Here is a 27,255-nt window from a genome sequence, read left to right as displayed (position 1 = left end):
GAGGCAACCCTAAGGTGGCTTCTTTTTCAATGCGTATAACCACGTATAACTTATTATGCACCGTAGTCCAGTGAAATAAGGCGCATATTCCCTCAAAAATAAATTGGTAGGCAAGTAAATAAAAACGTGTGCGACTGGAGCGCGATCTAAATTAGATCTTATTGCTTATGGGATGGAGTCATATTTCTTTGATAGCCATTGCGAAGATGGACTTCTGTACCTGGTACTAGTTATTATTCTGTGCTGCTACTCGAATTTTGACTTCGTGATTCACGAAAACAGTCGTAATGGGTTTGATTTTCGTTCATTTACAATATAAAATACTTTGAATCAGAGATGAGATGATTGATGGCCTCTACACAGTGGGTCGGAAGCAGAGGGTATTGTAGGCCTCAACGTGCTAAATGTAGGGATTTAATTTATAAGCCTCTACCTAGCTTGTGGGGGCGATATGAGTCAAGGTAAAGTTGCGGTTAAGACTTTTTAAACATTCTTAGATAAGTATCATTTACAGAGGTGACGTGAAAGTGCATGTCATCCTGTATAAATTAAAAGCAAATATTTGAACTGAATTTTTATCAGTGCGTTTTGTACACTCGACTTAACTTCGTTAAATAGAGAATGAGATAATAAATTAACCAAAGTTAATACCGACAATGATATCAAATGAGCTCATAACTTTTAAACAACGTAACCAATTTAAACAAAACAAACCTTGATAATTCGATTAAATTCTGTTCTATTCGGTATCTGGAACTACCGCAGACCAACAAACTTATAACACGTCCCATTTTATACAAGTGACGTATCAACTGTGCATTTCGGCTGGCGCTTCCTGGACAGTCAGCGTCTTCACCTAATCTGTCTGAACCACGGTGACAAACACTACCCCAACTGTAGTGTTTGCCACCGAGACGGTAAGGGCTAGGCCCCATTGATGCATTGCCCGGCGTTGCGTTGCGTCATCCAAAAGGAATGTTCACAAAATATATGGCACCGACGACGCAGCGTACCAATGGGGCCTCACCCTAAGAAGAATAACTCATACCACAGTCGCACTCCTCGCCGGTCTCGACGATCTTGTTCCCGCAGAAGGCGCCGGCGCTGGCGGTGAGGCAGTTCCGCTTGCGCTGTTGTTGACTACACCACTATAGCAACATGTAGACTAGATGTAGAACACATACCACATGGACGACCGAATGGCGCAGTGGTTACTGACCCTGACTACTGAGCCGAAGGTCCCGGGTTCGATTCCCGGCTGGGGCAGATATTTGTTTAAAGACAGATATTTGTACTCGGGTCTTGAGTGTTGATATTTATATTTAGTATCTATCTATCTATGTATTTGTGTAGATATATCAGCTGTCCGACACCCATAACACAGGTTCTGCCTAGCTTGGGGTCGGATGGCCGTGTGTGAGATGTCCCCACATATTATTATTATTATTATTATACCGCAGTCGCACTCCTCGCCGGTCTCGACGATCTTGTTCCCGCAGAAGGCGCCGGCGCTGGCGGTGAGGCAGTTCCGCTTGCGGCCGTCGCGCACCGCGTCCAACACGGCGCTGATGTTGCCCACGGAGCACGTCGAGAACTTGCTGTTGTTGGGCCGGTCGCCCGAGGTGGCTGATGCGAACATTATGTAGTTGCCTTGCTGGCCGCCCGGCCGGCACTCGGACGGGTAGTCGTGCTGGAATGGAGGGGGAAGTGGTTATTTATTTATTTAAACTGTAAAACCAGCAGCGTAAACCACTGACATTAATAAGTGTTGTTTAGGTACTTGTTTTCAAGCCTTAAAGCTTTTACAAGTTTCTTTGAAATAATTTGAGATATTTCAGCTTCGGAAAGATTGCCCGCATTTCTTACTTTGAAGCTATAAGTATACAACACTGTCGAAAATCGAGTGAGTACCATGTGAGTGTTCGTGTTGCGCTTCATCGACTTGGCTAATAGTGGCTGGCTGCGGAAAAGGGACAGAGTGTTTTGGCACTCCGTCACTATGTTCATCAGTAAATGACTGAAGTGTAATCATATAAATAACTGTGTATTAAAACCAACCGGCGACCCGAAGTTATGCCCAATCTCGTGCGCCAGCGTCAACTGGCTGACTTTGGGCGGCACTCTGCTGTTGTAGTTGACAAACGTGATGATCCCCGTGTTGAGGGACCGCTTGGTGCTCTGGTACGTGCCGCCGATGGTCTCCGTGTACGTCTTGTACTTCTCGCAGATGCCGCCAGAGGCGCCACTCGCGCTCGCCACCCATGCTAGACCTGCGGGATTAATGGATTGTAGTGGAAGTTATCTGAGCTCAATATTAAAATGTTTAGGGCGGGTACACTACATAAATCCGAATTACTTTTTCACGAATATGAAAATAACGATTTTTAAAATTACGAATTTCATAGTTCCGAATAATTCACAATCCCGAATTTCAAGTTTCCGAATAACGAAAATCACGAATAGTTAATAAACGAAATTTCAAACAACATATTTATTAAAATGACGTAAGTCAATTTTCCGAATATTATTATTTCGATGTTTTAAAAGTACGACCTTTCATTATAACGAATTGTTAAAATTACGAATCCCGAAGTTTTAATATTCCGAAAATACATATTCCCGAATGTATCTTAGTTAACAAGAAATAGTTATTAAGAATAGTGTGTTTATTAACAGCATAATCCGTATACAATTTAACAATATTTTTTAATATTATTATTTCTATATTATGTGAAACGCTCCGCTGCGCTCCGCTTTGTTTTTCGATATCTATGTGCACCTAACACGCTCCTCCTCGCTTTGCTCGTCGTCGCACCTATCTTTAGATTTAGGTCCCAAGGTTATTAAGGTTAATCACCGTAAAAATCCGAGCAATTTTATTGCTTTGTTGTGTTACTTAACGACAAATACTACAAATAGTTTTCTATTTACAATATTTTTACTCTATATTTGAAACGCTCCGCTCCGCTTCGCTGCGCTCCGCTTTGTTTTTCAATATCTATGTGCACCTAACACGCTCCTCCTCGCTTTGCTCGTCGTCGCACCTATCTTTAGGTTTAGGTCCTAAGGTTTTTAAGGTTAAATACCATAAAATTCCGAGCAATTGTTTTGCTCTATATTTGAAACGCTCCGCTCCGCTTCGCTGCGCTCCGCTTCGCTGCGCTCCGCTTTGTTTTTCGATATCTATGTGCACCTAACACGCTCCTCCTCGCTTTGCTCGTCGTCGCACCTATCTTTAGGTTTTGGGTCTAAGGTTTTTAAGACGTTTACGGTTTTTTTGTCAAAATCACGAATTATCACATTTTCGATCGGGATTTGAATTTTTCGTGATTATAATAAATCGGTATTTTATTTTTCGTATGCTTAAGTAATCGTATTTTTTAACGTTCGTGTATTTGACAATCGTAATAACAAATCTTCGTGATTATAATATTCGAAATTATAATTTACGTGATTTTTAGAATTCGGCATTTAAAAAAATCGGTATTGCAATATTTCGTAAATTACATATTCGGTGTTTTCAAATTCGGAAAAAAGTTTTTCGGAATATTTGGGTGTTCCCGTTTAGGGCATGTGTTTTGGGTGGCAAAAGGTTATTTGTGGTAAATACTTCAGAATTAATCCAAGCTCAACTAAAAATATATCTATTCTGTCATTTTACAGATTAACTTATCTCACGCATTGCGGAATTTCCATCTTAGCCATAAAATGTTATTATGAAGTTAAATTATCTCTATTATAATCTAATGGTTTTTATTATGTGTTTGCCACATAATAAAACACATTAGGCATACTATAAAATATGTTGTGTAATCATAATAAGAGTTATACATTAGCGAGATATACTTATAAATACAACAATATATGTATGTACTTATTTATTGTCATAGCGACTGGATTGGATTGGAGAGACCCTAGAATCGCGATGCCTTTGCGTTGCAAACCTATCAACCTATTTATTGTTACCACACTAATCATCGAAACGAACAAACAAACACAGATGGTTGCGCCGGCCTCTTGCATCAATACATACTATCCGTTGATCCGTTGCGTTGACGCAACGGCTAGCTCAGTTAAGGCTTTCGTTGTATAACGCGATCTAGATTATACCAGGAACAGTGAACGCTAACGACAAAATATCACTATTAGGCGTCTACAAAAGACATAAGTATCGACTTTTCGCGCAAGAGCTTTATCAAAATTCACTGATAAATAAAAACAACATAAAAGTAGGAATATCAATTAAATATTAGTACCTATCCTCATTTAATAATAAAAAAAGCCTTCAGAATATAAAGAATGTATGATAAGAGTCCTGATGATGATGATGTCCAATAAATAATACTTTAATCGTACATGTATCATAGAATAGGTAGGTATGTTCATTTTCTCCGACCAAACATTAGAAAAAAAATAAAAGCCACTCACCGAGAGTCCCCCCAGTAAAGTCTCGATACGTGAACACGTACGCCAGACAGAAGTCCTCGTGGTTGCCCAGCGAGTGCAGGTTCAGGAAGTTGGACACGTCGATGTTCTCCAGGCAGAACTGGTTCGTGTGTGGGGACGAGAACTGGTATGCGGAGCAGAGCGAGTCGTCGTCGATCTGTAGGGGAAAGATGGGGGATAATGTTATATGTAAATATTTTACTACATTATGGTTTGAGGATCCAATGTGCGCAAGATAAAACACAACATTATGCTTCGAGGATCCAATGTGCGCAAACCCAAACATTATGGTTTGAGGACCCAATGTGCGGAAGACACCCTTCTAGGTCAAACTTAGTAGAGCTGAGGGTTTGGGTCTACAGTCAGTGATATTAATATATTGTGGCAAGGAAGCGCTCCGAATCCTCTCTTGTCATTCGTCCAAAAGTGCAACATGGCTGAATACTACCTTCGGCAGCAAACTACCGTACTTATGAGGAAGACTGAAGAGAGGTTGTGTAGCACTTAATAGGGAGGTACGCGGATGATTATATACTTACTCAATCCCTTACGGCATCTCTTCTTAAGCTTAATCTACATGTCCGTTTCTTCGTCGCGCTTTCTAGATCCCAATAGGAACTATCAGAACCTAAATAAATGAAATATGAAACTAACCTTAATCCGTTGCACTTCAAACTTGATGTCCCTGTGCTCGATGCGTCCGTCGAACCTGGTCCCGCGGTAGATGTAGTTGACGGCGGTCACGTGGTGCGCGATCAGCGACAGGATCTCCTCGCGAGTCTTCATGTCGACTTCGTTGCCATCTCCGATTCCTTTACTGCTAAGCAAGTTATCGACTTTGCGCTTTGGTCTTTGGTGAACTTTCCAGTTGCGCTAAATGTATACGACCTTGGATCGCGCTCCGATTGCCGATCGCATACGTTCTATCTGACATGAAACGCTCCGACGCTTTCACCAGAAGCGCGAAGTTTATACGCCGCTTTAGAAAACAGCGTAAATAGGAGACCAACCTTAATCCGCTGCACTTCAAACTTGATGTCCCTGTGCTCGATGCGTTCGTCGAACCTGGTCCCGCGGTAGATGTAGTTGACGGCGGTCACGTGGTGCGCGATGAGGGACAGGATCTCCTCGCGAGTCTTCATGTCTACTTGGTTACGATCTCTGATCCTATTACTTTTATGCCGGATATCGAGTGTTCGCTAATCATTGGTGACCTATCCAGTTGCGCTGAATGGATACTACCTTAGATCGCGCGCCGATTGCCCTTTTTTATTCATAAACTTTGGACCTAAACGTTCTATCTGGCAAAAACACCTATGGCGCTTTAGAATAGTAATAAGTGTAAATAAGAAACTAACCTTAATTCGTTGCACTTCAAACTTGATGTCCCTGTGCTCGATGCGTCCGTCGAACCTGGTCCCGCGGTAGATGTAGTTGACGGCGGTCACGTGGTGCGCGATCAGCGACAGGATCTCCTCGCGAGTCTTCATGTCTACTTCGTTGCGCTTGCTCGGGTCTCGGTGCTGGGGGGTAAGGGTTTTGTTAATGAAGGTTTTTGGTCACGTGACTTTTTTACTATGGAGAAAGTTTATTTTTTTCGCGAATGTTTGACATTCTGATGTCATTTCGGGGCTTAGATATAAAATGCTGCACACTTAGATTTCGGCTAACTACTTAGTATACCCTATTCGGAACATCCTGTATAGGTGTTGTGAGTTTGGCTCATGTACCGCTAAGAGACAAAATAAACACACAGTCCTTAAATAGTCCACTATATCTCTGACTACAGGATTCCCCTAGAACTGGAGTATTATTGTCACAATCTCACTTGGCAGGCCGGTTGGACATATCAGATAACACAATTAAACAATTTGAACGAACCTAGGACCCTCGGCACAGCAGGAGTCAGCATCCTATGACTCACAATCAGATATTTTTATGAATGTAATAAAAGTCTCGTCATAGTTTGTAACAACAGCAACAAAACTAATTTGAAACGCTTTGGACTTTCTTATCTAACTTTGACTTTGTGTGTATTATTCATGCGGGTAAAAGGTAGTAATTTGTAATTTTCACGGAGATATTGTAAAATTATAAAGAAATTTCAACCGCGGAATTCGCGTGCATATCTATAGATAGTCCACTGTTATGCGATACCCCATTTGATATTCATTAGGTAACCCAGATCAATGATTAATCTCGTCCAACAATATTTGCATTCACGGCACATAAATCTGCCTAATTCAGATAACGTTCGCACTAAAAGTTATCCAACACCATTCGGAATTAGCTTTATCATGATGCGAGATAATAGTGTGTGTAGGCATGTGAAAGGCATATTTACTCTATGGTTAATTAAATAACTACCCACCTATAATTTATTATGAATGTTGACTTTCTCTTGTACTGAATTATTTTGAATAATAGATAAGTGAATAAAAATAGATATGTTTTGAATCAGCAAAATTATTGGCTATTCAATGAAAAAGATACAATCAATGCTAATTACGCTTACGCTTTAGTTAGACACCTTTGTACCCAAACAGTTGAAACTGCAAATACACCGCTTGGCCGGGTCAGTAGGCCAACGCCGTAGCCCAATTAAATTGTCAACGAAATGAGATGCCAATCGAATGAATGCTTGACCTGCCTATCTGCGATATCTTCCATGATTTATGTAGCAAACAGGCGGGCGGTAACGAGGCGGGATTGCGTCAGTGTATAAATAGAACATTATCAATTGCGCTCAATCGCCCGTAATTGGGCACTTGCAGGCGGACATTAGGAAGAGAGTGGGGCCGGGGGCTTATTCTGTAATTTATGGTTTACATTTATCGCTATCGACTTTAATCTGACAGGAACTAAAATTTCTAGTTTATTGGATATCCGTAATATGCTTTCACAGCTCATGCCAAATTCATAGATACCTATTGCTATAATACAAAAATGCGGCAGAATAATAAAAAGAGGTCTCACGTCCGGAAATCCTTCCCTGACGTGCCGCCAGATGAGCGGGTCGGTCTGTATGTAGAGCGAGCACGTGTTGCGGTTGTCGTACGTCGCTCGCTTCGAGCGCGAATGCTCGCCGGTGTTCGCCGCCCGCGAGTACTTGTTGTAATGATGTGACTCCCAGTGCCTGCAACGAAAGAGGTTCCTATAAAAAAGGGTTCTAAATCGCGAAAAGGTTTTACACCGCCGCGGAGGATAAAGCGGCGCGAGCGTGCGCCAATTTATGCACGTCGCTGATTTATCTCTATCTTTTATACATTTCCGAACTGGTTTATTCACGAGAATCCACTTGTAAGAGAAAATAATGTAGCAGTGAATGGGGTCGGCCGCTTCAACACGGCTCATATATCTTTCATTGTCTCTGTGACGTCTGTTGCATTTCCATCGATTCAACATGGTCTATAAGTTAGTAGGCAAAAACTCTACTCTGTGGCGTCGAAACGTAAACAAAGCTTTTGTGGCCTCTGTTATAATTAAATAGTAATAAATGATTTTACTCATCAATTAGTAGTGAAACATTCATACAAATATCTAACTAACCTATAAGTGTGAGATCCAGACATCCATATTACTGAATAACGGTGAGCCCGCCTGTATTTTCATAAACAATTTACCCTGGAGTCTATCAAATCGGTTAAACTTTTGAAAAACGTACTTGTTTTTCAAAATACGAGCCAATCACAGCAAATGTAAATCCTGCGCAAGCGCAAACACTAAGGCAGGCACTCAAAATAAATTCACAGAATACTTTATTTTGACAAGTCCATTGAAGGATACGCGAGTGTTGCCAGCACAAATAAACTTTGATACGTTCAGAAACCACAACTCAAGACATCGTTATTTATAATAAAAATAAAGAATGGATAACATTACCGTGAGGAAACCATTTTCTCGAACACATTCCAATATTGATCTCTATGAAATAGCACACCGCGATGAGACCGTTTGGAATTCCACAATATTCGATAATTCGTCACACAGTTTACCATCACAAACACTAAACACTTCACAAAACTGTAATACGAAACTCCAGAGCCAAATTAATCATCTCACACAAGAACTAGAAAGCGCACATCAAGAAATTATGACACTTAACAATGAAAATCATAACCTGAAAATTACCTTGGTTGAGAAAGACAAACAGATTGAAATGCTAAAAAAATTGATATCTACAGATGTAAGCACCTCCCACAAAAGGACTGAAAGTACACCTTTGATGAAAAGAATCCGTAATGTTCTTCTTAGAACACCGAGAAATTCACCAATACACTCAGACTCCATAATAAACAAACAAATACATTTTTCTCCCAATAAGTGTCAAACTCAAACAGAAGGTACAATGAAAAAAGGAAATTGTGACCTACCCACCATATCCGATAATGATAAGCAACCTGCGCACCATTCGAAAAGTTGGAAGAAAAATGCAACAGATGTCACTACTGGTACCAAAAAACCTCAGATAATCATAATAGGTGACCAAAGAATGCAAGGATTAGCGTCAAAAATTATAGCAAGCAGGATGAATAAATGGAACGATGTCTACAAAATTTCAGCAACTGTCAAACCACAGGCACACACATCACACATTTTGTCTACCCTGGAGAGTCAAAATCTTCGACCAGAGGACGTAGTAGTTTTAGCCGTTGGCTCCAACGATTACAGCATATCTTCCATTATATCGGAACTTAATAAATGTCTACCAAATTTGATAACATGTAAAGTGCTTTTACTTAATGTTCAAAGGAACAAACATGTAAATATCCATAAACTGAACGAGTCCTTGTGTTCATTAACAAAAGAATACAATAACTGTTATTTCGTGGATTTAAAGTACAATAAATCGAATCTGGATGATATATGTTTTAAAATCAATATAGAAATCGATAGTTTTAAATACAATCACGAATTTATTAACAACTTCAAAGAAAAGTATGCTAGTATAAACAAAAAGGAAAAATTGAGCGTAGAAAAAGGAACAATCCCCTACTACTTTACCGTACAAAAATATAAAAAAGGCACAATACCGTACTTATTTTATGTGCAAAATAAAACGAAAAACACTCAAAACAAAACACAAATAAATAAATCAAACGACTCAATTCCAGAGCTTTTTCGAGACTAATTACAACAAACAAAAGTATTATTTTAATCTATTGCACCAAAATATAGCAGGTGCTTTAAACAAAAGACATGCGCTAGAAATTATCATAAACGAGTTTGAAGAAAAACTTCAGCCCATTGATATAATTTGTTTGACTGAAACATTTCTAGAGTCTGGCACAGAAATCAATCTTAAAGTCCAAAAATATCAACTTGCAAGTAGTTTTTGTAGAAAAAATGAAGCAAGAGGCGGTGCTTGTATTCTAGTAAAGCACGGTATAGAATATAAGCCACTTAATATTCCAAAAGAACTACAATCGACATATCACTTCGAATGTTGTGGAGTAGAGTTAACGAAATTAAATACACTAATTTTTTGCATTTATAGAATACCAAAAAGTAATATTTCAGTGTTTTTCAAAAACTTAGAATTGCTATTAGAAAGATTTTATAAAAAAACCTATAAAAAACTTATCCTGTGCGGAGACTGGAATATTGATATACTAAAGGACAATATGTACACCAAAGAGCTCAAACATATCCTAAATAATTACAATTTAACCTGTCACATAAATACACCAACAAGGAAAAGAACCTGCATAGACCAGATAGCCAGCAATATTCGATCAGCTTGCGGGCAAACACATGAATTGGCCTTATCAGATCATAATACGGGACAAACTATGACTTTTGAAATAAAACAAAAAATAATACCAACTACTTGTTGGACGCAAACTCAACGCGACTTTAACAAAGAAAATATGAAAAAATTTCGAAATGCTATAGCAGCTCTGTCATTCTCGGAAGTTTATGAAAAGACTAGTACTGACGAAGCTTTCAACAGTTTTCATGATCTTTTGTCGTTGTTTTACAATTTATGTTTTCCTAAAACTAAGATTAAATTTAACCAACAGAAAATGAGATCAAAATGGATCACTAAAGGTGTAAAAACTTGCACAAAAACAAAACGAAAACTCTATTATGAGTATCAAAAATCTCGCCAAAATAAATTAGCACATAAAACAAAATATATATCCTACAGTAACATGTTAAAGAAATGTGTACACAATGCTAAAAGAAACTTTTCTAATAAATACTTAAACAAAGCTGATAATAAGTGTAGAGCAACCTGGAAATTAATAAATAACAATATTGACATTCAACCAATTAAAAACCCCATTGAAAAAATTATTACGGAAGATCAAATTATTACAGATCCTCAACAAATTTGTAATAAATTTAATGAATTTTATATTAGCTTAGCCAACAACAAAAACAACTCTGATATATCTTCGGATCCTATGAATATAGTAAGCAACTCTATGTTTCTTATGCCAACTGATGATGCCGAGATAGAGAAAATAATAATGAGTCTTAGGAACTCCAGCTCAACTGGGTATGATGACATCTGTACAAAAACATTAAAACTGTGTGCAAAAGAATTATCAAGACCCCTAAGCTATATTATAAATCTGTCTCTACTTGAAGGAAAGTTTCCCGACAAACTCAAAATATCTTTAGTGAAACCAATATTTAAGAAAGGAAATGAGTATGATATCCATAACTACAGACCAGTAACCCTAATACCCGTACTGTCAAAAGTTTTTGAAAAGGCTATGTATAGTAGAGTTCTATCGTTCATAAACCGCAATAATATTTTATGTAAGCAACAGTTCGGGTTCCGTAAACACAGCTCCACGACATTAGCATGTTTTACTTTGCTAAAACATATAACTGAATGTCTTAATGAAAAAATTCGTGTGACAGTTGTCTTCCTTGACCTTAGCAAAGCGTTTGACTTTGTCAACCACAAGAAGCTGTTACACAAGCTACAATGCTACGGTATTCGAGGACACTGTCAAAAGTGGTTTAAAAGCTATCTGGATGAACGTCTGCAGTGTGTTGAAATAGCGAAAATTATAGGGAATCACAAAGAGAATGTGCAATCCGATTTTAAATATAATAACGCTGGTGTTCCACAAGGTAGCGTATTAGGGCCACTACTTTTCCTGCTATACATCAATGAACTACCAAACATATCAAAACATGAGACCATACTATTTGCAGATGACACCACAATTGTTTTCAAATGTGAGAATCCTGATACATATGAATATGAAATTAACAGCACATTACATAAATTTATTGAATGGCTAAAAAATAATGATCTCTCTATAAATATTTCTAAAACTAATATGATACAATTTCAAACTTATAATTCCAATCCTGACAAAATTAATATAATGTATGAATCAAATCAAATAGAAGAAATCAATAATACAAAATTCTTAGGTTTAATAATAGACAAGCACTGTAACTGGAAGGCCCATATAGAACAAGTAATAAATAAGGTCGGAAAATTCATTTATGCTTTACGAAACCTCAGACAAGTGGTATCAAAAGATGCAGCCCTAACTGCTTATCATGGGTATGTTGCATCAGTTCTTGCCTACGGGTTACTATTATGGGGGCGATCAACTGACATCTTACAAGTTTTCCGTATTCAAAAAAAATGTATTCGAGCCATAGTTGGTATAAGGAACGATGAATCCTGTAAACCTTTCTTCAAATCCTTAAAAGTACTAACAATATTTTCTATGTACATAAAAGAAGTATGCGTATTTGTTAGAGAACACATGGACTTGTTTAAAAAGCAATCAGACACAAATGAGAGGTCACGCAGAGATCCATATAAACTAACATTACCGAAGATTAGGGTAGATGTATATAAACATAATGCTTATGTAATGTGTATTAGAATATATAATAAACTGCCAATTGAGTACAAAAGCTTGCCTTATAAAAAATTCAAGTGCGAATTAACAAAGTGGCTTTTAAATAAATGTTTTTATTCTCTAGACGAGTATATGATGGCATGACATTAATTTATTTGACATTTAATTATTATTTAGTATAAATTTTAACATAATACTATTTAAATGTGGCATGTGATGTAACTGATAAAAGTTTAATTAGGTATTTATAAAGTAACTTATGTATTAATTTAATGTAATTTTATCTAATCATTTATAATAAAATGTAATTTATTGCACGCTTTGTGAGTGGTAATACCACTTATTGTAATTTGCAAGCCTTACCAGGCAGAATATGTAGGAACCAAATTAATGTAAAACAACTAATATTGTAAACCCATATTCAGCAAATAAATATTTCTATTTCTATTTCTATCTATTTACTGTGGCTACCGAAGGTTCGGTCAAGGCTCCACTTACATGTAAATTTTCTTGTAACATGAAATGTCATGGGAACCAACACCGGTCAATACTAATATGCATCATAATAATTTTAGTTGCTGAGGACGGGACGGTGCCGGTGATACAGAAGGCCTTTACAAGAGTGCGTCATGCAGCCTTCCTATCCTCAGTTACAACATAAATATTATACCATCATATCTTACGAATTGATACGATGCTATAATATTTCTGCATCACCGTTAGCTGAGACCAAAAGTGGACCTATTATAACATTTATGTAATTTCAAATATTATGCCTAGAAGTTGTATCATAATTAAGCGTTTAAGAAGAATAAGAATATTACCTACTATAACACTGCACGCGCATATAGGAGGAGGAGGTAATAGTCTCGAAATATACAAGCGACTTTATAATTTCCCTATTTATCACCTGGGCGGGTCGTCCCTCAAGCTGTTCGGATGCGGCGGCGGCGGCGGCGGCGAGGGCGACGGCGGCTCGGGCTGCGCCGTGCTGGGGTCGTCGTCCACGCCCGAGTTCTACACTGTAACAAGACTCCTATTCCTCACCTGGGAGGGTCATCCCGCAAGCTGTTCGGATGCGGCGGCGGCGGCGGCGGCGAGGGCGACGGCGGCTCGGGCTGCGCCGTGCTGGGGTCGTCGTCCACGCCCGAGTTCTGGATCCGCTCCATCCACTGCACCACCTCGTCCGTGATACCGCAGCCGCCCACGTGGCCTGGGAGAGAGAACACAGTTAGAACTCTAAGAATATAACCGTGTATTTGTCAAATATGATAAGAGGAGATGGTGGGATAGTATGATTTTGCGAGGATATACCTACTAGGGAAGCTGGAGATGGAAGACTTTTAAAGTAAAACTGTGTCAATGGCAAATCTAGCTGCGATAAATTGGTTTTTGGTTCTCTACAGGAAATCGCAAACAAAAAAGCATTGCTTAGAACGTTCGAACGGTCCGTTTATTGTATGGTGGCCTGCGCCTAAAAGTATACCTGACAGGCGGAGTTTTTAAAATAGCGATCCCAAGCTCACATGCTGCTCAAGCACATCCACATAAACACCACTGCTACACACATCACACACAACACGTCCCCGGATTTATAACAGATGTAGCTGGTCCCTTAATCATCAGGGATCGCTATTTTAAAAACTCCGCCTGTATACTTTTAGGCGCAGGCCACCGTACATGTTTACTGGTATCTTTGGTGGGTGGTATACATGTCGCAGGCATCTGGTTTAATCTCCTGTTTGATTGAACCGCTAGCCCGTTCATTGGATGACGCTATTCAGTTGTATGACTAGGCCGAACGTTGATTGTACAAGCGTCACAAAACGTCCAACTAGTTAGCGGACTTAAAATCAGTCAGGTGGTAAATAAAACAAATATGGCGTCTGACAGCGAACAGCTGACACAAAAAGCACCTATATTTTTAGTTTTTTGCAAATAAATTAGCTTTAAAGTGCGTTATTTATGTTAAAATAGTGTGACAACATGGATTTACCTATTATTACGCCGCGGGCGGATAGTTTCAAAGAAAAAATTGTGGCGAAACTGGATAATTATGAACAACAATATGAAGATACGTTTATTGTTATTGTTTAGTTAATTTGTGAGATGAGAGCTCTGTAACATAGTCTTTTTGTTAACTCTTGTCTGGTCATGTTCCCCTAATCAGACATTACAAAGTTGCTATACTATATCCCATTCAACGACTTCGCTGAATGACGTTTAGTCAAGACGTCGAACGTTACAATCAACGACTTGACGAGTTGTCCTTTAGTCATACAACTGAATAGCGCCATCCAATGAACGGGCTAGCGGTTCAATCAAAAAGGAAATTAAACCAGATGCCTGCGACATACATACGGAGGTATAAAAGAGGATAATGTAGTATCATAAATATGATTTTTCTGAGAAATTATCAAACGAAATCGACAACTTTTAGTACCTCACGACATATTTCAAAGAAATAAGAACAATTCAACCATTGTTTCTATATCATTTTATTGCATTCATTGTTTAAATAAATAAATTGAGATTCATTGCATCAATACATAATGAATTGATTACAAGTTAATGAAACATTAATGCATTGAGATAATCATAATAATATGCTCGCAATAAACATAATGAGTATTTTTCAATTAAAGTATGTAGTATCGCATAGTGTAAATGTTCCTATACAAAATAGGTTAGGTAGTAGGTACTATAGCGGAGTATTTCATGAATTTCATTTACTTACAATGTTTGCACATTGAAATTGAATTTTCTAAGAGAATTAGAAAGTTGGAATGCTTCGTATAATAAAAAGCGGCAGATTAAATAATTCATGGAGGAATGCTCAAGTTCCAGGCGAAGTATGCGGCTGCAGGAGCGAGCCACACGCCGCCGCCGCCGACCGCCACTAAATAAATAACGAACCGTTGAAAAGGGAGCCATTGCTAGCGGTCCGGTCCGAAATAGAAGATTCATCAAGGGCCCTTCGCGCGCCTAACAGAATTCAATGGGCTCGTGAAAGACACTAGAGGTATAGGCTGAATCTGACGTATTCGAGTTCGGTTAACTGATTGCCGCCCTTTTGGTATCGTTTTTCTTTTCGTTATCGACGTGTGCTGGTTACATGGGAGATTTCTCGCAAAATATGAAACGATAAAAAGTTTGACTGGCTCCCAGATCCCGGCAGTCAAACGTAAGACCAATACCAAATCTAAATTCGTGACACCGCGACACATAAAATGAGAGCAACAAATCTAGCGCCGTAAAATCGTGCACGGGAAAAATCACGAAACATTTAACAAAAAGGCCGTTCGACGCGGAACCTTGAAAAGGTGTTGGCCGAAAAATTAAAAAGCTGAATAGAAGAGTAATTTTTAGTTCCGTATGTCTCCGCCAGAGCGAGCGCGCATCCGGCGCGGTGCATTTTAACGAAGCTGCATCGCAGCAGCCGAATCAACGGAAATTACTGCGCCGCTACAGTCGTACACCCTCCGCGGCGCACACTAGCGCATCCAAGGATATCACGACCATTTGAAATGATTCAATCGAGGTATTTACTTTGGAGTAAATAACAAAAGCATGCGAATTATAATCTGACCAATTACCATGCATGAGATATCGACTAGATTATAATTTAACGTCAGCATAGGTACATCTAATAAATCGTTCGGTACAATTTGTCAGGCATAGTGCAAATGCGACAATCCCTCTGCAATACCCATAATTTATAACTAACGACACAGTGCGACACGCATGATGAAATATTTTATGAATGTGTCAACGAATACTGATTGTGAATGTGTTCAGTGATTGAAGTCCGATCATTGTCTACATCGACAAGCACATTTACATAGAATACATACGAGTACCTACGTGTCGCCTTTACATGAGATGATAATCGATAGAACACAATGCGTCCATGCAAGCATTGTTGAACTTTTGGTGTCAGTCCATCTTAGTTATGTATCAAACCGCACACAAAGGGAATGGGAGGACTTCTCTATAATACCCTTGTCCAATTGTTTGGAATCAACAAAGACAGTACCTACTTGTGACCAGATTGACATTCCAATGGTTAATTAAAGCTTGGAATGGCATCATTGTTTGCGGGTTTCGATTGGGGCCTCGATATTAATTGAAAACGTACAATTTTAATGCACCGCGAGAGCTCAAATATATTTGCGTCAACATAAGATAAAATAATATATATACCTATGAAAGTATGAATGCTCCACCAAATTTTATTATGTACCTACATATTATATTACAGTAAGTATATCTTTAAATTAAGGATGGCACTAAATTAATATCTATAGTCGTTTAATGACAATTTATAACAATAAAGGATAAAACCACTAACTGCATAAACCACAAGTAATTTCATTCAATTCTTATAATAAATCATCGTGCTAAAAGTGAAAGAAAATTCATATAAATTACACAGTAACATCAATTGTAATGACACGGTAAACGGTAATGTAATAAGCAAGAGCTGCCGGGGTTTTTTTACCGACAACGGTCCCTAGATTACCGGTTTATACAGACTATATCTTATCGTCGCACGGGACGGTTCCGTTTGGGATGCACGAAAGGACCTCCTCATGTGATGTATTGTACGGCGCACCCTGGTCAGTTCGCCACTGACGCTATTCTGACTGACTAATCATTTCACTAGAGGCGTCTTAGAGTCTAGTATCTCGTGTTTGTCACCGACACGCTAAGAAGAAGACCGTTTGATCATGTTGTGTTGTCTCTTTAAAATACACGTGTATAACAATATGTCAATATAGATAGATAGATAGATAATTCTTTATTGCACACAAACACAGAAATTACAATAGAATATGCACAACATAGACGGTACAAATGGCGGCCTTATTACTAAGAGTAATTTCTTCCAGACTACCTCGGAGGAGAGAAATTATACAAAAGAAAAGGGGAAAGTGCAAAAATTACAAACATAACTTATAAAAGGAAAAATTAACAATTATATAAAATGATACCTAATCTATACCTAGTAATAGGTAATATAAACTACATACAACATACTTAAATATATACATACTTTTAAATATATAATATATTATAAATAAATATTATTCTGGCAAAGATAATAATTTATTGTAGTGCTTATTCAGCAGGGATTTAAATGATGCTAGCGAAGGCGCAAGTCTGATATGTGTGGATACTCTATCTAGATACTCTATCAATACACATAAGTAAAAGAGAGGTATAGCAGTTACGCAGGCCAACGGCGACGTATGTCTTGAAGGAACAGTTGCAACTTGCAACCACTCCGCACGTTTGCCAACCATTTCTCGTATTGCTGCTAAATTGATGGTGACAATTTATCGCAGCAATTACAGTGCACCGGAGTTGAATAAAACAACCCGTGATAAATATACTGTATAATTTTACATCTGTAAACCTCTCCGTTCTATTATGGACCTAATGCGCGAGACTCAGCTGCGAGAATATTAAAAGTTTGTCTATTCTCGTATAATATCTGTTGAATTTTTTGAACTGAAAATATTCTTTCACGTAGCGCAACTGTTCATGGGAATTCTGATATTAATTTTAGTGAAGTTTTTGGTAGGTACTATAATGTTGAAGGTAAGTATAGTAATTTTGGAGTACCTAACGGTAGGTTTGTGTAACTGTAACATTCCTCATTTACTTATAACACTTGTACAAAAAATATATTACAGGTTGATTTAAATTTTAAAATTGTCAAATACATACTTTTAATAACGATTAAATTTTTAACTGAAATTGTATAGCTAAGTACTTATATACTCAATAATATTTGTCTACGTAGGTAATCAAATGGTTTAACTTCGACTTAGCAGGAATTATTAACATATTTTGTATGCATTAAATCTGGATAGAAAAATCATATTTTTAGCATATCGTCAAATTTAAATTTCGTGGAAGATTCCGACTCTCGGAGCTATCTTCTGCCCTAAGTAATGTAATGTAAACAGCATACCCGCCATTGAGGGAACAATCAATCGAGTTGGAAACTAAACTTGTTCCATGTTTACTGAGTAGGTACCGGAGTGGAACCGTGTTCCATGTTCCAAGATAATTTACGTTGCGGGTAAACAACATGGCATTTTCAGAATTGTTTTCTCCCTTACCGCCACTCTCGAAAACCACTTAGAACGAGACTGTATGACTGTTTTCGCATATTGGTATTGAAAGTTACTATGAGCACCTGCGCCCTAATTGCATCCTGTCTCCTCCCCTCGAACTTTCAAACAATTTCGGCCAAAATATAACCAAATTAGTGCTTGCTCTACACTCGGTGCGGACTTAATGAAAACATTGCTGTATCCGAGACTTTTTATATTCACTTTCATCGTTTTTCGCAGCAGACTTCTTTCGCCGTGAGGGTAACGAATTTCCACTACGCGACGTGGAAAATCGGGTCCCTGGAACGTGATACATACCCCAAGTGTACACATAGCGCAACACTGCACACCCATTGTGCTGTAATGAAACAAGCGTGGCTTTCTGTGAATTCAATTAGTGATCCTCATTTGATTCAAACATCAAACATTCAAATTTAATTTATTTCATGCAATTCGGAACTGCAGAGCCACGGGGTATATGTTTTGTTTTTGCCGGTTAATTCGCAGACTCGGTACATATTTTTATAACGTTTTGTAGGAAAATGTATCTCAACTAGATTATTTTATTATGTATCCATATCAATTCTACAGTTCCATTTCTATACGGGATAAATCGACACGAAAGGTGTTGATAAATGTGTAGTGGTGTCGGGAGCCGTCCGGGGCAGGCCGCGGATCGACTTAGTTGTGAACTCTCGAGTGTGTTGCTGACTCCGCACTGGGGACGTATCGTTAGAGCTTGTCGGGTGCGTCGACAGTTTCATCTTTAATATAAGTAACAGTATTTTTCCTTGTTTCGAAACTAAATAGCGTACGCTATTTGAAATATGATTCTATATCGGAATAAACGACATTCTTCCAGTGGAACAAAAGTAACGAAGCCCGCAAATAAGGATTATATGATAGAGGACTGAACAAAGAAACTTTGATAAACCTTCATTCTTCCATATAATAATCGAATAAAATCGACGTAAAGTGGAAGATAAAAAAGCGAGACTTACTTTGGGACGAACATAGAATATTCAATGGAAACAAATATTGTTCAATGTAGAATGCCGGTTTTATTGTGTGCTCAATAACAATTTATTTTATGAGATTCCAAAGTAATATAGCCGATGGCGAACAAACAGGCTATATTTGAAAAATAATTACGAGAAAACAGCACGGTCCGAACGAATAAATTAGGTTTTTTTTATCAATTCACGCTAAAATGGTTGTTAGTTGACGAATCTTTTCATTCAGTTGAAGGTTGTCGGGAGCACCTTCCTATTCTTCATCTCCACTCCCTTTTATTTTTCTTCATTTGCTAAGTCAACAGCCCGTGAACCCTTTCATTTTAAGATAAACTTTTACAAAAAATACACAGTGATTCTGGTCTTATTTTTTCTGTGCAAAAGTCCGGGGAATTAAAAAATGTGTACAGGTAAAAAGGGGATTTATTTTAGGTATTCAGCCGTGTTGCATATTCAGAGTGGGCAGTGGTCTGTAGTTGTGTGACGAGCGGGGGCACTGGAATTGCATCTGGTAAAATTGAAACGAGAAAAATGCACGCGCCGCCCCGCCCGCCTCTGTTGACGCCAAATTACCATTTCACTACCACCTCGCGATGAATATGTAACGTACGATTAAAAGTGCGCGCCGCAGAGCAAGAACATGCTCCTTCAGTTAATTTGCGATGTCATCCGCATGCACGAGAAAAGTTCCAGTCGACGACTTTTTAAGCTATCCGTACGAACTGGCTTTACCAATTTGCACAGCTGAAAAGTGAGAGGCTCTCATTTTCGGAATGGCAAAATAACCTTCGCGAAAATGAAACAGTTTTTCATGTCGTGACCTCGCCGTGGCCGAAGCCAGCCACAAAAGTGCAATCAGGGATATGTGCACTCGGCGCTCGCAACTCGCTCTTTGCCGACAAAGTTTTCCTATCTGGGCTGTCATAGCACAACCCTACATGTGTAATTTATCGCCAGGTGGAGTCGCAATCGGTTGCGTGTAGCGGAGGTAAGCTGGTGACACGGCGTCGAACAAATGAGATTAAACTCCTGCAAACAAGCTCTCGTGCAATCCATTTACGGGGCGACATGCTGCTTGCGAAGTTCGCGGGAGTTCGTCGCCTGCACTCGCATATTCGGTGTTGTCATTAATTTCAACAATTAGACTAACAAGAACACTGGCGGTCCGGCCACAGAATTGCTTGGTCATGCAATTTGTAGGAGGTATGTTGTAATACAATTATTATTTGCACTCGCGCCGCTGCAGCGGTCACAGCGGAAACATAAGGGTACTTTAGCAAATGAATTTTATATCAAGTAGCATGTGTTGTTTAAGTTTACAAGTTAGTTTCGAATCGAGGGAATAATTTAAGTGTTATGATATAAAGTTATGAACAACGGTTAAAGTTGAAGTTATTATAAATAATTATATTAATTTCTTAGATATTGTTACGGTGCTGAAAAGGATCCAGCTTATATCATGTAGTTTAATAAGATACAATGAAAATCCAAAAGCTTCTTATGCCCTCTTCTCACATACAAGTGTAAAAATAAAAAGTTATTCTCCTCAAATTACGCAATGTAAGTTTACGACCTAAACGTTTGCTAAGGATGTGTTTATTCAGCCCCTAGAGGATGTGGTTGGTAACTCCGTACATCTATCAACTATTACATAAATAGAGATACGTGCGTTCCGGGACTGGGGAATACGCAATTAATTCTAGGACCTTCCGCTTTTGTTAGGGCCAACTGGGGTACCTTTCATATTATTCTGAAGTTGGGGTTTAATGACTAACGACCTCTGACTCACTTACTTATCTAGAAATCTTACCATAGAGAACATACATCTTTACAAGCAGCAACGTAATAAGGATAATAAGAATTCAAATGTCTTAGGTCTTCGATGATGGATCCAGAGAAGCAGCATGCAATATTTACCAGTTTATGCTCTTCACACAAAAAACCGTAGGTACAGATACCTTCATAACCATCAGCCTAGAAGATCTCGTGCAGGAACGTTATGGAATAGAAGTCCAGCAATTTAAAATCGCTCATGGGAGTTAACGATGACGAGCATCTATTTACTGATGATGTGGTAGTGTGGTACTCACCATGCCTCCGATGCGCGTGCGGATCGATGACGTCACTCTCCTTGTAGATGACGGAGTGGCCGCGGCCGCGCGTCCCGTTGGGCGGGAAGTAGCGGCGCGCGTGCTCCACGTAGAACGCGCCCTCATTGGCCAGGATCTTGCCCTCGAAGACCCCGTCCGTCACCGAGCCGAACACCGCCGATGATGGCTCGTCTGGAATACAGTTTGAATTTAGAAAAAGAAAGTAAAAACAAAGCATAGACAATGATGCGATACCTCCTTGCTCTGTGGAAGAATAGATGCAGTTGCTCCTTGCAGTAGTAGTGCAGCAATGGGGAAAGCCATAGGGTGGCATAAGAGTTATGACTACTATTATTACCTACTTCGACTTTCTTGTTATACATAAGTATGTATTGAAAGTATTCTGTTCGGTGCATATAAAACCAAAACAATGGAAATATCATAAATTCACTCTTTTGTTTGAGCTGTTGTTGTTGTCAGATACTATGTGCTATCCGGTTTCAAAATCGGACAGATATACAGCCTTTGGGTTCTACCTTTTTTGGCATAAGATTTTTTTGCCTAATCTCGTATTGCATAGTAACGTTTGGTCAAAGTCTCGTTACGCCGAAAATCGTATGGCATAAATATCGTTTAGTAAAAAGTTATTTCGCATAACATTGTTTAGCCTAATAATGGTATTGCCTAATCTTGAATAGCCTAATAATGCTATGGCATAGGTTTATACAAAGTAATAATATTTGTTTGGCTTTAACTTTGACGGAGCGTCTCTCTATAGCGCAAACTGTTGCCTTGTATTGTTTCCGCTGTTTGGAAAACGCTCCGCTCTGCTTCGCTGCGCTCCGCTTTGGTTTTGATGAACATGTGCACCTAACACGCTCCTCCTCACTTTGCTCGTCGTCGCACCTATTTTTAGGTTTCGATCTCATGGGGTTTGTAATAATTATATTGGTCGTTAACTTTCAATTTTTTGATTATAATATCGTGATTTTCGGGATGTAGGAGAAAAATACCACAATTTGTACATTTACTACATACTTAATATATTATTTATTAAGATAACATTAGGAGAAACAAGATTATACATAGGTATAGACGAACATAAATTTGAGCAAACGAAACTTAGGTGTTTAAAGATTGTGCCTAAAGAGTTTTAGACGAAACGAGCCTTATGCCACATGATTCTTGGCAAAGTGATGGTTCGGCCAAAAAAGTATAGACCATACGAGTTATGCGAAATGAGTTTTGGTCAATAAAGATTATGCCAGATGAGCGGAACCCCAGCCTTTGATTTGTCTACGTGAAACGTGAAGTATTGCTTCGATGGCAAAATATGTGTTGCGATTCGTATTGTTTTTATTTCCTCCTTTCTTAAAAATAACATAAAAAGGTAAGAATGGAGAAAATATCACATATTATTCTGTAATATGAGTACATATTAAAGCAAAGTTAAACCCTCCCTATTATTGGTAATGTTGTCCGGCAGAGTGCGGGGCCAGAGCTCAAGCTCACGACCGTTTATTTTATTGTATTGGCATTTCTGTTTTTTATGTGACTAAAGTTGCTTTAACGGTCCGTATATAGGCCGCGTGGCTCCAAAACACATCATATCATAAATCAAACGTGTGGGGCGTTCACAGAATATGTTCAGTGTAGTTAGATATTACTACGGCGCGGCAAAAACCGTGTGTTGAGAACAAAGAGCGTATAGCCAGTAGCAGAATGCTTTATTAACATTTTCTGTCGTGTTTTTCCTTACACGTGTGATGCGAGTAATAATAATTACGCTTCTTGAAATTAAATTTGATAAGCGCGAAATAAAAATGATGCAAAATATTCTGATTAGTAATTACTGTAAGATCGAAGACATAAAGTAATTACTAATCAGACGTACTAACAAAACTTTAATCAAGATAATCAACATAATATATTAAATTATGACTCTGAAAATAGGTCAGTCATCTCCAGGGAATCGACGTCGACATAAAACACGCTCAAACGCTGCGTCTGTCACAATTTCTAACCGATGCAAAACACACGGAGTGAGTGAGCAATAATCGCATATCACTCGTATGAGCGGCCGTCACGTGCGACCATTCGGTCGTGAAATTAGCGAACACCCCCCAGCCAGTCATTATGATGCACAATCAGCTGTGCGAGATAGATAGCCTTTGCTAATATCATAATAGTCAGGTGGTCACTGTAATTACACCTCATCCTTTATTTGAATTTTTCAGGGTTTTAATACTCACAGATTTTCTAACATGCGAGTAAAACAGGTAAAGGTCTTAATGTGTTCATACATAAGTATGCACTAGAATATGTAAGACAATCGGAATCATAATAGAACAATAGGAAGGTCACAGAACCGTATGTGTTAACAAAAAGTGTCCTATAAACTTCCATACTGAGACCAAAGTCAATCAGCAACAGCGGCAGCGTTCGAGAGCAATTCATGTAATCAAAAGAGGATAAGTAATAAAGATCTCCATTGTTTGGTTTTGGGAGAACCTCCCGCCTCCTAAGGAATATCTAACATGATTACTGTCAGATTATTTTTTAGAAACTAATTAATATTGTATTGAAAACGGATTACATTGACTAAATTTTCAATACATGTACCTATTTGTATCTTTCCAGCTTCATGCTGAATGTTCATAATGAATACCGATCACGTTGTGCCACCAATAACTGTATTCCCAGTTACACAAATGTCGCCACAATGCATAGTGCAAAGCAATTAGCAAAGACCGGGCTATGTGTAGTGTAGAGTGGGCCGGCTGGAGCTAAGCGAAGCGATGCAGGTAGATCACAACAGTAGTACATGCGGGCAATCGATTATATGCCCGTAGATGCCATTCACATCATGACTCACAACACTCGCAACAATGTGTACCACATTACATAAGTTGCTGTAATCATAATTAGGCTATAGAATAGTAGACTAAAACTTTAGGGTTATTCACGTGCACCCTTAGGACCCACCCCACCATGCAGAAGAAGAATCCAAGAAGATCGAAGATTCTATATTCGAAAATATAAATATTTTATGTTGACACGTCTTGCGGTATTGCCATTAAAATATGTAGACCTATAATAACAGAACAGCTGCACACTTTCACAAATAAGGAGCGAACAGAGTTCCATAGCAACCGGTGGGCAATGAAACAGTATTATCTCGGCGGTCGTGTGTCCAATTCAGTTATTCAGTGTTTACGATGATATTTGAATTGAAACGAGGTCTGGTTTCTAAACGGAGCACTTACAAGGCGGCCAATTACTCAGAAAGCGGACCCTAAACGCCCACGGATGAATAGAGCGGGTCTGACGTGCCTAGACCTGTATACCTAGAATTAAGACCCAATTTAGGCCGTCTGTTTTCTAAGAGTTTAATTGATATTGAACTTAAGAACTTTCCTGAGATTCCCAAGAACAAACAATTAAAGTAGCACTTTAATTATTCAAGTATCTTACCACAAAATGTACATTTCAAATCAAATGAGATAAGACGTCTTATTTAGATGTTACACCCAGCGAGGCAGCCAGACAAACAACCCTTGAAATCAGACTGCATATTAAATGTGTTTTGCGAAATGTCAAGCTAAGTTTGCTAACCACAACACAACTCGCTATTCAAGTATGAATGTTCTTGTTGTGATGTCCAATGTTCATAACAGCACATTATATTTTGTTAGGTAAAGTCGCAGTGTACAGGTCGTTGGTAGGTAGGTCGATTCCATGCAAATCTTCCTTATTGCTATTGGACATTCGGGCCATGGAAGCGATATAGTTATAGTCATATTTATACTTTACTATCGTTCTTATATCGATAATATTTCGAAATCAGGCAACATGTCAGCTGTAGACAATTAGGCCTGGAAGCAATCGACCGCAGGCCGCAGCAGCACGAACCATTGTCAGTCAATTGACTGTTTATTGTGCATTTGCGACCGAGAATAGTCAATAATTCAGTAGATACAACCACACTAAAAAAGATATACAAACCAATTGTATAAAACGAAGATTTACCGAAGCGGGGAAAATCGGTAAACGCATTAATGAAATGGCAATAACATTTGCCGTAAACCCTTCGGAGTTTGTGGGACTGGTTTCTGAGGAAAGGGCATAAATAATAACGGTTTTGAGACTTCCGAGTACATTTAAATGTTAAATGCATAAATGCCGCCGGTAGCTGTAATCGAAGTGCATCGTCCGTAACGCAAGTAGGGCGTCGAGACATCGATCGCTCACGACAATTTTACCCATTCAGCTGGCGGCGGCACCCGGCGCTCGGCCGCACTTCACTTTCAATCAGATCCTCCCTAATACGCATACTTTATCTTGCCACAATGAAGGATGTCTGCTCTTCAAGCGCTGCTAGATAGCAACGTCCTTGAAGAACTCGCACTGCACTTAGCTGACGTGCATTTTACTAGTTTTTGTTTGTTTTCTGCTGCCAGTTTCTACTTTACGATGAATTATAATGTCAAAGGAGTCGGTGAACTCTGTTTCTTCAAATGCAAGGGTAGAAAAAGATTCGGAGCAGCTTGTCGTTGTCACGATTTGCATTTGAGGGCAGGCGACGGGCGGAATTCCCAGCAGGAGCGTAATTATTTGCATAGAGGCGACGGTGGTGGCGGCTCACCGGGCGGCGGCGGCGGCGGCGGGTTCGGCCCGACATTAAAAGTCGAGTGGCCCTCGAAAGCCCCAATTAGCCGGGACTCCGCCGCCGCCGTCCCGTCGGTAATTGCAAAAAGAAAACCATGTATGTGGTTAATAGTGCTCCACCGAATTATTTACGTCGGCTACGAGACCAGAATTAGCCGATCGTGTTTATGAACGGGACGAGTGAATGAAGCGTTCGGATGTTTGATTAAGGAGAAACACAATCGCGGTCGTGGTTCTCGCATCGCGGAGAGGACTTATTAAATTTTCCCTCGGGGTGAGAACAAACAATGAAGCTTTATCTCGGCGAAGATAACGTCGGTGTTCCCGGCTCCGGTGCACAATAGCAGCCGCCCCCCGCGCGCCGCGCCGCCCGCCCTGCCCCCGCGCCCGCCCGCCGAACGCGTCTTCTACAAACTTTCGCGTTTTATCTACTCTATTTCTATGCGAGTACTTAACACTTTCGACGTGTTTCCTGCAAAACTGTTCGTTCAAGTGTAGGAGCAACTTCATCTATAGATATCGATTTATATCATGACAATGGAGCCCATGGGGCATCACTATTGCCTATATGTTTACTCTTGTAGTATATGTAGTGTTAGTTTGCTGAAAATGGAGCGTGATACAACAGTGCAATATATCGGTTTCGATTGAATGTAAATGAATGATGTATGTACACGGGAACAGTAATGGTTTCTGGGAATGAGTGCGGACTCACCGGCGAGCTCGCCGTGGTAGATGTGCGACGTGTCCACATCGTGCAGCTCGCCCCTGGAGCCCTCCACCTGAAACGATACATCAGTGTTACCACCACCGCACACTAGCAATCAACAATCCTTATGCAGCATTGCTTAGCTGTCAAAAGCTCACATAATTTGTATTTATCTGACAGATAAGGATTGTTCCTTGCTAATGTGTCGGTGGTGGTAAGGTTGCAGCCTATTCCAAGATATCTAATATTATGAAAGAGGACATCAATTCGTTCAGGATTAACGTTTATATTGTTTAAATAAAATAAAAACCTGGGCACTCGAGACAAAACTCGTTAATTCGAATTGATTTATAGGCTAAT

General features: G+C 39.1%; 2 protein-coding genes across 5 annotated transcripts in view; one reads left to right on the top strand and one right to left on the bottom strand.

The window, feature by feature from the left end:
* LOC105393130 (disintegrin and metalloproteinase domain-containing protein 10) overlaps window positions 1-27,255 on the bottom strand; it is a 63,979-nt gene that overhangs the window by 8,702 nt on the left and 28,022 nt on the right. The window contains exons 3-11 of one of the 3 annotated variants that reach the window (XM_048622933.1): window positions 26,902-26,968; window positions 21,519-21,710; window positions 13,338-13,503; window positions 7,423-7,582; window positions 5,937-5,969; window positions 5,101-5,232; window positions 4,429-4,603; window positions 2,059-2,270; window positions 1,456-1,690 (exon numbers count right to left, since the gene is read on the bottom strand). In XM_048622933.1, coding sequence (XP_048478890.1) covers window positions 1,456-1,690; window positions 2,059-2,270; window positions 4,429-4,603; window positions 5,101-5,232; window positions 5,937-5,969; window positions 7,423-7,582; window positions 13,338-13,503; window positions 21,519-21,710; window positions 26,902-26,968 — 1,372 coding nt within the window. Of the gene's footprint in view, window positions 1-1,455; window positions 1,691-2,058; window positions 2,271-4,428; window positions 4,604-5,100; window positions 5,239-5,804; window positions 5,970-7,422; window positions 7,583-13,337; window positions 13,504-21,518; window positions 21,711-26,901; window positions 26,969-27,255 lie in introns of all 3 variants that reach the window. The other 2 variants (XM_048622934.1, XM_048622932.1) reach the window with 2 other exon arrangements.
* Window positions 7,883-12,298, top strand: LOC119692054. Of its 2 annotated transcripts, none has more exons than XM_048622938.1 (2): window positions 7,883-9,293; window positions 10,224-12,298. In XM_048622938.1, exons 1-2 carry the CDS (start codon window positions 8,315-8,317, stop codon window positions 10,247-10,249), a joined length of 1,005 nt encoding a protein of 334 aa, XP_048478895.1. In that variant the 5' UTR covers window positions 7,883-8,314; the 3' UTR covers window positions 10,250-12,298. The 2 variants fall into 2 exon arrangements, with proteins under 2 accessions (XP_048478895.1, XP_048478893.1); XM_048622936.1 differs by having other exon boundaries at window positions 7,883-9,296; window positions 10,227-12,298.

The sequence above is a fragment of the Plutella xylostella genome, chromosome 9 (assembly GCF_932276165.1).
Source record: "Plutella xylostella chromosome 9, ilPluXylo3.1, whole genome shotgun sequence".
NCBI classification, from domain to species: Eukaryota; Metazoa; Arthropoda; class Insecta; order Lepidoptera; family Plutellidae; genus Plutella; species Plutella xylostella.
This window is presented reverse-complemented; position numbering and strand designations above follow the sequence as displayed.

What these genes read in the sequence shown, in the direction of transcription:
- LOC119692054 (XM_048622938.1), top strand. Translation starts at nt 8,315, where the DNA reads ATGGATAACATTACCGTGAGGAAACCATTTTCTCGAACACATTCCAAT. An exon ending in CGTGGATTTAAAGTACAATA is followed by an intron (nt 9,294 to 10,223) that starts AATCGAATCTGG and finishes TTATCAGATCAT; the next exon opens with AATACGGGACAAACTATGAC.